Source organism: Balaenoptera physalus (assembly GCF_965194825.1).
Source record: "Balaenoptera physalus genome assembly, chromosome: 1".
NCBI classification, from domain to species: Eukaryota; Metazoa; Chordata; class Mammalia; order Artiodactyla; family Balaenopteridae; genus Balaenoptera; species Balaenoptera physalus.
The window spans coordinates 33,013,016-33,025,595 of record NC_138882.1 but is presented as its reverse complement, the minus strand read 5'-3'; the positions used below and the strand labels follow the sequence as shown (position 1 = coordinate 33,025,595).

General features: G+C 44.0%; 1 protein-coding gene across 9 annotated transcripts in view; it reads left to right on the top strand.

Moving 5' to 3' along the window:
* The window catches only part of SRGAP2 (SLIT-ROBO Rho GTPase activating protein 2), a 235,405-nt gene that overhangs the window by 188,977 nt on the left and 33,848 nt on the right, over nucleotides 1-12,580 (top strand). For all 9 annotated transcript variants that reach the window (XM_082459154.1, XM_082459152.1, XM_082459153.1 and 6 more), the window contains 3 exons: nucleotides 701-728; nucleotides 2,607-2,631; nucleotides 8,037-8,097. In XM_082459154.1, the coding sequence (XP_082315280.1) occupies nucleotides 701-728; nucleotides 2,607-2,631; nucleotides 8,037-8,097 (114 nt within the window). The remainder of the gene's footprint in view (nucleotides 1-700; nucleotides 729-2,606; nucleotides 2,632-8,036; nucleotides 8,098-12,580) is intronic.

Sequence of the window (12,580 nt, the reverse complement as noted above, 5' to 3'; positions counted from 1 at the left end):
TTTTTTAAGGCTGTGTATGATCCATTCAGCTTAGTATTAGGGCCCACTGTTGGGTTGAGAACCACAGTCTAAAAGCAGTAGCAGCATTTTAAATATCATTTTTCCCTTGTCATTTCAGCCCAGCGTAATGGGAGTGAGAATTTAGTATGAATCTAAAACGAGTATTTCGACGTATGCTCCCTCCTCTCCCCGGATAACTATTCCTTCCTTCTTCCCCTTCCACCCGCAACCGTGTGTGTGTGTGTGTGTGTGTGTGTGTGTGTGTGTGTGTGTGTGTGTGTGTGTGTTCATAGCCTGAAGGGCAGGCAAGTTCATCCCTCCCTCCCCACCACACACATACCCAGCATACATAGAAGAGAAGCTGAATTTCATCTCTGGGAAAGCTTCTAATAATTTGTTCTCTAAGATATGGTCTGCCTTGCTATTTTCCCCCCACATCCACCCGTTTTCCCACTGGGAAGCAGAGTTGGCAATCCTAAGGTTTCAGGATACCAGCAGCCCTGGGCTGGGAACAAGCATCAGAAACGAGGCCCAGAAAGAGGCCCTGGGTGCTCTCTTCTTTTTTGCCTGGAAGGCTGGTCACACGTGATGCTAGTGGCTCCCTGGGGAGCCGGGCAGACACAGTCATTCCCGGGAGCAAGTCTCCCCCTTTCACCCCGTCTGCTTCAACATGTGCTTTTTGCCTTTGTCTTTCCAACAGGTCAGCGGACAGATTGCAGTCTGGCCAGGTAGGTGTGGCCTGAGACAGCCCTGGGAAGGGATGAAGAGAGGCCGGAGGGGTAGAACCATCCCAGCCTGGGAAAGAGCCAAGGAGTTGAGTTGTAGAGGTGTTGGATGACTTTGCAAAGGAGTGGCCTAGGGCAGGGGTGGCTTCCATCCCTTTACCTTGCTGACCCCATCTGGCCTCAAATGGAAATGGGATTTGCTGAGCAGAATTAAGTGAAGAGAGTTACCGTTTGCCGAAATAGTCCCAGAGACCCCCCAAAACCACTGCATTGCACGGAAAAGAAACGTTCGACGCTAGAGGATCCTGGTAACCTAACCTTAGCTTTTAGACTTCAACGCGTGGGTTTTGGGAAGTCTCTGACCTAGGGAACGAGGATCAGAAGATAGCATTTGACCTGAATTTTTTTTTATACATGGAAAAGATGACAGCCTCTAATTAGCGAGTGTCGCTGGATAATGAAATATTACATTGCATTGCTTGCCAACAGCATTGGTAGACATCCTCGCCTGATGTACAAGTATGCAGCCCTCCCAATCATTCCCCACCTTCCCCGCCCTCCCCCACCCCAGCCAAATATTTTCCCTCTCAGTCATGGAGCTGCTATGAGAAAACTCGTGAGTTGGCGGAGAGCAAGGCATTCATTCAGCCGACGGTTCTCAGATGCCTAAAAATGTGCTGATTTAACTGGGGAAAGAGCTTTAATGGGCCGGACTCCTTAGAGACCCTGCGTTAGCCCATTATATAAACCACTTATATCTGGCAACACACACAATAGTCATGAGGCCATTTACAATTATAGGCTCATTACTTAAAAATAGCTTCATTTGGCTTTCATCGTTTTGTCATTGTGGATTACAATAAAGATCCCATTAATATACTAGTATTGTTGACTGGAGGGAACCAGGATAATGGAATTCTGTAGAATATATCTTCTTGGTGCTAAAGTCTTAGTGTAAGTTCACCTAAAGTGCCATAACTGCAGAAGGCTCTATGGGAGTGAAAGGAGCTGAGCTGAATTCCCTTATGCTGTGTTATTCACTGTGTGACCTTGGGCTGCTCTTTTCCCCTCTCTGAACTCCAGTTTCCTCATCTATAAGACAAGATAGAGAGGGACTTCCCTGGCAGTCCAGTGGTTAAGACTCCATGCTTCCACTGCAGGGGGCATGGGTTCAGTCCCTGGTGAGGGGAACTCAGATCCCACAAGCTGTGCAGCGTGGCCAAAAAAAAGACAAGACAGAGCATTCACCTAGACCCAAGGAGCTCTAGGATTCCAAAGAGGTTCTTAAGAACAGCCTAGTGGAAGTGGCAGACGGTGCCCGGCAGCCGGGCTCTGGTCCCTGCCTCCTACCGTCACTCAAAGAGACATCACTGCTCTCCTTGCTTGGGGGATTGTTGTCTGAGTCAGACTCCCTTGGAGAAAAGGCTTCCAAGGCTAAACACAGCTTGAAAAGCATTGACCTATGGAATCGCCAAGGTTCCTTCCAGTCTGGACACTCTACTGTCTAAATTCCGGGAAAATCGCTCCTTATCTTTTCCCTAAGGATTTCCAAGAGAAAGAAAATCGTAGCTTCCTTTGGTGTTTACTAGTGTCCCTTGCAAATGGAGAAATCCTCCTGTTGTCTGACCTATATATATTTTACTGCAAATTGAACCAATTCCCTCCTATTCTACTTTTGAATGGTGGCAGACATTAAAACCAGAGGTCTCTAAGCTTTTGTGAAAAGCGCTTTATTGGGCTTCATTTGGAAGGTAACTTATCAAGTCTCTTAGCCACTTCTGGGACTGAGCTGATTAATGTGACTTGTTTCATTAACCGCCTCACAGATTGTTTTTAATCTCATTTTCTCTTTTCCCTCCCTGTTGCTGGATTCAACCACAGGCGTAGCTCAACTGTGAGGAAACAGGTAAGGGCCCAGCAAGAGGCAGGCTTGTCTGGCGTGAAATGGTTAGATCCCAGATATTTATGGAACTCCAGTGTGGATGGGACAGACACTTTTCTGACTTCATGCTTACATTTGGAATGTACCATTTAGTCATAGTATGTTTAATATTACGGCAACTTCATCGATTTAGCGAGGGGGGCAGGGACTCGTTCCTCTCCTCTCTAGTCGTTTATGCTCTTACATACTAGAGGTCTGGTTTGACTGCAGCAGACTGTGCCAGAACTATCTTTGGTGCTACTTCTCTAGGAGACCGTGAAAGAGGCCTCACACTTCGTATATGGCTACCAATATGACAGTAACTCACAGCATCTAATCACCTAGACCAAGTTTGCAGGTTTTTGTTTGTTTGTTTCTGGTGGCATGGTCATCTTGGATGTATTTCTAAGACATACTAAAAATGTAAAGATAAGTCTGGTCTAGGAATGATAAGCAAGAGACGTTGAGCTCTGCAATTATGTGCATTATCTTCAGAGTTGTATTAAAATCTGACACTGAGCTGTAAGCAGCTAGCTCTCATGACCCACCTTAGGAGGGATCTTAGCTCGGCATGGGCAGTCCACATCAGTGGATAATCTAAACATCACTTGTGCTTGTTTAAAAAGAATTAATTGAAGGTTTTTTTTTCTTTTTTTTTGCAGTTGCAAATTGGACTTCCTAATTATACTTTATGGCAAATACTAAAATGGTTTTGTATCCCCTAAGCTCGTACCAGCTATGCAGCAGGCAGTTAGCAGAGAGGGGGTGGAGAGAGCTCAGAAATGTCTTTGTGTCTACTCAGGGGAAAGCTGATCCAGGCTTTAAAAAATCATTTTGGGTAATTCACAGTGTCTGTAGCCACAGGGAGTTAATGGAATGTAGAGGGCACATGGTTTCTGCAATGGTGGTAGCCCCTGCAGGGTCTTCAGCTGATCTCACTGCTTCAGCTGGCTGGGCAGTCCAGCTGGGGAAGTTGATAACATAGCCCGCACTTGTCTTAGCTTTGCTGTCTCTAATTTTTTTCCCTTCTCTATTTCGGATCTTCTTTTAATGAGAACACCATCAGATGCAATTACACATTTTTTAAATTATAAAGATGTCATTGCAGTTCTCTTTCCTCTTATTCCTCTTTCTTTCTTCTTCCCCTTTCTTTCATAATTTCAGTTGAAACTAGAGAGGAATGGAGTGCCTCCCCGGGATCATTTATTACATTTAAAATTAATAGGTGGATATCTTAAAGAGGGAGCAAGGTTTTTTTTCCCCCCTTCAAAAATAAGAACAGGATTGACCTTGAAGTTTGTTCCTTTCAGTTCCTGGACTGAAACTGAGCCTCCTACATATAGATGGAGCCTGGGTGCGACCACTCTGGCTGCAGGAGTGCCAAAGGCCACGGTTTGGCAGGTGATATGTGTCCCTGGTGGGGCTCATAACCAGAAAAGAATGGCACCCATCTGGTTTTCATCCTGCTGTGCCTAGGCAGTTGCAGGCAAAGCATATTTGCCAGGTGCTAGATTTGTGTAAGAGTTCCAGCATGCACCAGAAACCCCAATCAAGTAAAGACCTTGTTTTCATTCACTTTTTTTCCAGCAGTTCAAATCTAATGGTGGATCAGTGAAGAGTTTTTCTAAGATAGAAAGGTAAATAGTGAGTAATTTGGAAGAGGAGTAATCTTGTATACATAACCAGGAAATAAAATTTGTTTGGTTGTTTATGGCAAATCAGCCAAACAAGAGGAAGAACCGGGTAGCTTTTGCTTTTGAGTCTCCGCAATGCGTTCCAATCACTTTTGACCCTAGCAAAGCCTAGGTTCAGACCATCTGACTTTTCTTCAAGATGCCTCAACTGCTGCTTCCAAGCATTTCCTGCTCCCGTCAAGCCCAGAATTTTCTCATTCCTATTACTTCCGTATCTTGTTTGCTGGCCCATCTTTCTCTGTTCCTCGAAATGTAAGCATTTCCCCAAGGCTTGGTCCTCTTTTGACTTCCTTTCCCTTATATTCTTTCCCTTGTCACTTGTGTTGCCTTAGATGATTCTGTCTCTTTTCTCTCCTTCCCGAAGCATCCACTTGTTCTGTAACGTCGTCATTCTGAGTCTTTGGGTCTAACTCCTAACTGATGGGCAGGACGTTGATGCTCAGGAGTTGCGGTGGCACCTGCTACCCTCAGCATCCGTCTCCTCACCTTCCCACCACATTTTCAGTTCCTTAGCACCTCCCCTTACTTCTCAACTCTTATGGGGACCCTCTATTCTTCACAATCCCTGAAGCCCCACATCTTATCTTTGATGCCTCTTTTTTCCTTATTACCCACATCTAATCAGGGGTCAAGACTTGTATTTTCTCCCTGGTGAAAACGTAAATCTAACAAATGTAACAAAGATCAGTACCTGGCAAAAATCCTAACTCTCTCACGTGTAACAAATTATGCCAAACAATGACATATTTAGACATTATCTAGCCACCTTCTTGATTGCTTTCCCCCGCAAATCACTGGACCCCTGCTTTACTATCTCTTCCAAGTTATGTTTGCTACTTTTCTCCCTCCACTTTTGGTTTAAAGTTCCTTTAATCTGACTGAATGGGGATTTGACCCGATCGTCCTTCAAGGGCCCTTCCAACCTTGGGGTTAAATGACCAAAAATATTATGAACAAAAGAATTAAACTGACATGGATTCTAACACTGGAGGGGGGAAGGAGAGAGGAAGAAAGGGAGAGACAGACACTGAATAAGAACACACATAGACACTGCTCAGTCAGTTGTATGCAAGATCTATGGTGAAGTGAGGGTCTTCACCAGGGCACGTCCTGGGGAAATGGATTCACTCGGAGCTCAGAAACATTACAAGGAGAGAGTCTGAAGCCTTCATGGCTTTGTCCTTGCAATGTCCTTTGTCCTTTGTTTTCACTGGACTCTGACTTAAGCTCCACTGGAGCAGTGGGGACTAGGAAAATACTCCTCTGCAGTAGGACAGGTCATCTCTGGCCCACTCTTGTCTGCCACAAATTATCCTCTGGGCTACTTCTGGTAACCATGGACATGCAGGTTAATGTCTTTGATGCCTTGCTTTCTGCAACCCTGCATGCTTCCCTTTAGCTATCATTGATATTCCTTTTACCACAAGTTTAGGCAGAATTTTGCACTCACGTAACTTATTGAGACCATAACCTGTGAGCTTCCCAACATCCCTCCCTCTGGGTCTTAGGACCAGAAAAACTTTACAAACCCTCATATCACTGTCCTCATTATCACTGCTACTACTGTTTGTGAATGAAAAGTATAATAACAATGTTTGTAAACATAAAAAGACCTCCAAAAAATTAGGTTTGGGTTTTTTTTTATAGTGGAACCCAGTTTCTTCATTAGTGTAAGGAAGAGCTGACAAAGATTCTTCCTCTGAGACCAGCCTAGGCTGACTGGTAGAATTTACTGATGGCAACAAGAAGTCAGACACCGGCTACTGAAGCTGGAGAGCTGGAGGAAGCAGACGGGTCTGGGGGTCATGAGACGAGCATTTGGGTCTCTGAGACCTTCCTGACGCTAGCTGCACTTTGGTACACAGTATGTCCTCTGGCAGCATCCTGGCTTCCCAGCAAGCTCAGGAGCTGGAGGCCATGCCAGCTCTTCTCTCAGCCTGGCATCTTCATGAGACCCAGCTGCTTCTCTATTAGGGGCCAAACCCCCGGCTACAGTTGAAAATTTAGGGCCGGGGGAGAGGCACAAACAAACCTGTGAAATGGGCAGAAGCCACAGGACCCATCCTACTGGAGAACCCAGTCTCTGTCCTGAACATCTAAAGCCCTTTCTAACTAGGATTAAGGTCACTCTGCCTGGTCCCTTCCTTCCCTGTAACTGAGTGATTGTGCGTTTAGCTGCACTAGAAAACCCTACTGGTTTTCAGTAATATTTGGTATTCACACCTGACTATGTTTGCCAAGCTCCTAGGATGCAGTATGGGTGGTAGTGAGATGCTCAGTCTCAGGGGGAGACTGCCTGGGTTTGAATCCTGGCTCTTCTCCTTAGCAACTGTGTCACCGTAAGCAGCTATTTCACCTTGCTAAGCCTTCATTTCCTCACTTGTCAAATGAGGATAATAATAGTACACATCCCATAGGGTTGTTACCAGGACCAATCTATCTAAAGCACTTAATACCCAACACCTCTATGAATTCTTTTGTAAATGCTAAGCACTGTGTTCATGTGCCAATAGGAAATATTACTCTCCTCACCACCAATCCCCCTCCCCAGTTTGTAGATACCAAATTAAGGCCAAAAGAAGTTAAATAAATGGCAGGATTGTAGAGCAAAAATGGCAGAGCAAAGATTGATATCTGGGAGACCTGCTGCTTAAGTTAGTACCAATTAGTTTCCACTATTTCCAAGAGTTAGGTTTTTTTCTTTCTTGCCTTTTATGCCAAACAAACCCCCTTTCTGATGCTCCCATTGATTCATTCTGCTACCTTCCACTGATATTAATTGAGCACCTGCTATATGAGAGCATCATGGCCAGAGCTGGACACCAAGAACTGACATAGGATCTGCCCTGTGGAACTCGAGCTATAATGGTGACAAATGCAAACAAATATTCATACCCACACAATTAAGTCACAATCAGGCTGTGAAGGCCAAGTACAAGGTGCTGAGACCCCATAGACAGGGGCTCTGATCTCATCCGGGGAGTCTGGAAAAGCATCCCTGAGGAAGTGATACTTGCACTGAGACCCTGGGGGTGGGGGTCCGGGGTGAGGAGAGCATTCCAGCAGCTCACGCAAAGCCATGAGCAAAGGAGGCCTTACTGAGGAGTGGAAGGAAGGCCAGTGTGGCTGAAGCAGAGTGGGAGGAGGAGCAGAAGGAGACAAAACTGGAGGCTAAGACAGGACCCCAGACACAAAAGGCTGCTACAGAAAGTAGCGAGAAGTCCTTGAAAGAGTTTAGCCTAGAAAGTAAACGATGGAATGTGCACCTTTAAAGATCATCTAACCAATATGAGGGAAGAAAAACTGGTTTGGAGGACGACAGGGATGGGAGTGGAGATACTGGTGGATTGGACTGGGTTGGTGGCAGTAGAGATGGAGAGAAATAAATAGATTTAGGAGGCAAACTTGACAGAATATATGTATGTATTGATTGATTGTATGGCTGCGGGGGTGGGGGGAGCGTGGGATAAAAATGATCAGTTTCATAAGGACGCGCTGAATTTAAGACATCGGTATGAGGCATTCCAAGTAGATGGTTGTGCACGTGCTTTGGAGCGTGGAGGCCAGGCTGGATGCTTCTTGTGGACCAGCCACTGATCCAGCTGAGACAAGTTCCACACGGTTTTGGCTCATTTTCTCTGACCCTGGGCTATCTCTCTTTGAAGATTCTAATGTTGTGTTTCTTTGGCTTTTTAGGATTCCAGCCAGGCAATTCCTTTGGTGGTAGAAAGCTGTATCCGGTTTATCAGCAGACACGGTAAGCAGGATTACAGCCTTGCCCATATTTGTGCAAGAACTGGGAAGAACTTCCAGGAATTCTTTATAGAGTAAGAATAGAGATTGACTTCCCATCCTGACATTCTCCAAAGAGGAATAAAATCTTATTTGTTCACATAATGTTTGCTACCTCAGAATGGCCACACCTAGACATTGAGAGAAAAATATCATGTATTTTTGACCCCCAGGTGCCTGAGCCACTTACCACACTCTCTTTTCTAGCTTAGAGTGAGTTTTAAATTATAGCTGTTATGTGAGTAAGTCTAGCTGGTCCAATGTGGTGACGCTAGTTTCGCCATTACTCACCGTCTTTGCCCATGTTGGTATCTCCCACTGCATAGGCTGGACCTTTGTGTCACATTGGCTTTCTGCAGCAGACTGCTTTGAAAACAAGCTCCTTTTACAATATTGCATTGACTCCTGGTAATATTCAGTTTTTGTTCTGGTTTGGTCTCACTGTTTAGGACATCTCCAGAGCTCAGTTAGTAGCTGCTCTTAAGGTTGCAGCCAACATTTGAGAGTCTGGCAGGGCTGGCTTCTTCTCAACCTAAGTCACGCTGTCTTCTGCTTGGATGACGCTGAATCTCATAAATCCATTCCTCACCAGCTCCTAGGCTGGTTGGACAGAATTTAGGGAAAGAGATGAATTGAGCCTTTCAAGTGTAAGAGTGTTTAGAAAACACAGATATCTGAGCAAGCACCATGAAGATTTCTAGGAACTGGGCATCAGAAATTGTTTTTAGATGTTATCCTGCCTAGTTATAAGTAAAGTGACAGAATGACCTTCTTGGCGCTAAGGAGGTATGTAGATGATCGCTGGTCTCAATTCAGAAGCAGCCGTTCTCTCCCTTCCTCTCCTTCCTCTCTCCCAATAAACTGGGGCATTGCTTGGGTTTATTTTTGGAATAATAATTATGTTAGCATGTTTACGACTTATGCCATTCTAATCAGCTACAATTTTTTCATTGTATCTCCATCCACCAGAAGTAACAGCATTGTATAGCACTCTTGAACAGTCAACAAATATTTATCAAGCCCCTGATCGGTGCTGGGCACCATGCATTGCCAAATAGGAAAACAAAAACAGGGGTAACCCTGTCTTTACTTGGTTTTAAGACGCAGTTGGGAGAAAATAAATAAGCAAGTAAAAAGTTAAATAAAAAGAGATAAGCTGTAGTAATTCAGAATAGCAGTATAAGAAATTTCACAAGATGGTAATGATTAATAGTGAAGCAGTTGGCAAAGATAAGTCCAAACTGAGTTCAGGGGAGGAGGAATTATCTGTGCCTAAAGGACAATAGGAACAAGAGAGTCTGAACTCGGATCCTGTCATCTATACATTCTGTTCATTCATTCATTCAGCAAGCACACATCTTCCTCAGCTTATGATAGGGTTATATCCCGATCAACCCATCGTAAGTTGAAAATATCTAAAGTCGAAAATGCATTTAATACACCTAACCTGCAAGCCTTATACACAAACATGTATAGCTTAGCCTAGCCTACCTTAAACGTGCTTAGAACACTTACATTAGCCTACGGTTGGGTAAAATCATCTAACATAAAGCCAGTTTTATAATAAAGTGTTGAATGTCTCGTGTAATTTATTGAATACTCTACTGAGTGAAAAACAGGGTGGTTATCTGGGTACAGAATGATTGTAAGTGTATCGTTTGTTTACCCTCGTGTTTGCATGGCTGGCTGGGAGCTGCAGCCCATGACTGCTGCCCAGCATCACGAGAGAGTACTGTACCACGTATCAATAGCCCAGGAAAGATCAAAATTCCAAGTACAGATTCTACTGGATGTGTATCGCTTTTGTACCATCATAAAGTCGAAAAGTCTGAAGTCAAACCATTGTAAGTTGAGGACCGTCTGTGTGTATATTGATTGCTCATTGTGTACCAAGAAAAAGTTCCTGTGTTCATGAACCTTACATTCTACTAAAGGACCAATAAATAGATGATCAGTTGATAAATAAAGTAATATATATCAGGTGTTGGTGAGTGTCATGAAGAAAAATAAAGCAAGGTGAGGAGATGGAGAATGGAGAGGGCATACTGTTCTGGGTGGATTGTTCAGAGAAACTCTTAGGTCACCCAAGAAGTTGGCATTTGCCATCCTGAAGGAAGTCAGGGAGTGAGCCACATGGGTATCTGGGGAAGAGTGTTCTGGGGAGAGGAAACATCACATGCAGAGATCCTTGGCATATGCAAGGACCAGCACGCAGGATGCCAGTGTGGCTGGAGCAGAGTAAGTGGAGAAGAGAGTGGCAGGAGATGAAGCCAGAGGCCAGACTCTTAGAGTTTTGTCGACTAAAGTAGGTGTTTGGATTTTATTCTAAGTGAGTGGGACGCTGTTGGAGAATTTATGAACAGGGAGTGATCTTTCTAAAGGATTCCAGGCTTCTGTGTAGAGATAAGACCATAGGAGGAAATAGGAGGCTGCTGCAGTAGCCCAGGGAAGACATGGCATAGGGCATCAGCTGTGGAGTTGTTGAGAAGTGGATGGGTTCTGGATATCGTGGCTTGAATGTACTGTCCCTGCCCCTGTACAGGCACAGTACATGCGGAAACCAAAACTTAGCATGTTTCTGTAGTGAGGCTCTGGGGAAACAGGTATGCTCACATATTGCTGATGGGAATGCAAACCCATACAACCCTTTTGGAGGGGAATTTGACAGCGTCTAACAAAACTACATATGCACTGATCTGATCCAGCAGTCCTTCTAGGAATTTACCATGAAGATACACCTCCAAAATACGGAAGTACATTTGCATAAGGTTATTTATTGCAACCTCATTTGTAATTGCAAAATATTAGAAACAAAACAACCTAGGGCTTCCCTGGTGGCACAGTGGTTGAGAATCTGCCTGCCAGTGCAGGGGACACGGGTTTGAGCCCTGGTCTGGGAAGATCCCACATGCCGTGGAGCAGTTAGGCCCGTGAGCCACAATTACTGAGCCTGCGCGTCTGGAGCCTGTGCTCCGCAACAAAAGAGGCTGCGATAGTGAGAGGCCCACGCACCGCGATGAAGAGTGGCCCCCACTTGCCGCAACTAGAGAAAGCCCTTGCACAGAAACGAAGACCCAACACAGCCATAAATAATAAATAAATAAATAAAATTTAAAAAAAAAAAGTAAATCTCAAAACAACCTAAATGCCATACATGGAAGAATAGATGAATAAACTATGGTATATGCACACAGTGGGAAACTATGCAGCTGCAAAAAAGAATGAGGAAGATGTCCATGAAATGACCTGGTGAGATTGCCAGGATATATTGTCAAGTGGAAAAAAGCAAAGGGCAAAAGAGTATCTATAGCATGCTGCCTTTCATGTAAGAAAGAAGAGGGTATAAGAATATACATGTGCCTTGTCACTTCTGCAAGAAGAAATACAGGAAGGATGAATCCAGAAACTAATATTTGACTGGTTATTTATATGAATGGGTCAAAAGAGTGAAAAGAATGGGGGAATGAGAAATGGGAGAAGAGTGACATTTCTCTGAGTATTCCTTTTTGTGTAATTTTGACTTTTAGAACTACATGGGTGTTTTCCCTACTCAAAAGATAAATAAACAAATATATAAAACAAGGATGTGGGTAAAACTCCAAATGGAATACAAAAGGTAACAAATAAACCTAACTGTATTACAGATGAATAACATAGGCACACTGAGGAGATGAGGAAGAAAATAATCTAAGTTTCTTTGAAAAACAGTATTTTGATTATATACTGTAAGTCTAACAACAAAAAGAACTGTAAAAAAATAATGCACAGTAGTCGGTAATTGTTTTTATCACAGGGTGGTGAGCTAGCAATTCTGAAGCCATTTTATGTGTAAATATTATAAGATGAAGCAAATAAATATATTGTTGATTTAAAGAAGAAAAAAAACCTTAGTATATAGTAGCTGTTCAAAAAACATTTGTTCAGGGAATCCCCTGGTGTCCAGTGGCTAGGACTCCACGCTTCTGCGACAGGGGGCACAGGTCCAATCCCTGGTCAGGGAACTAAGATCCCGAAAGCCGTGTGGTGTGTCCAGAAAAAAAAAATTGTTCAGCAAATTGAATTTTTTCCCCCTGATAGGGACTTAAGGTATTCCTGAACTCCCTAAAGATGATGGATAAAATGTTTGTATATGTGCATTTAGTGAGGATAGGGTCCATAACTTTTGTCAACCCCAAACACATCTGTGGCCCACCAACTGCCAACATTTGCACATCCTCACTATCTTCATGTTCCCTGGGAGGTAGATGTTCTAGTCCCCATTATACAGATGAGAAAGCTGAGGCTCACTTGTAAATGGTGGGTTCGGGTGATCCAGGAAGACTTAAAGGAAGAGAAGGGTTGTGAGGAACAACTGAGACTCGATCAGGATGGAAAAACCCCACCATTTTCGTGAGGAAGGGAGCAGAGACATGTGAGCAAGACGTGGTGTTGTAGCAATCATTTCAAGA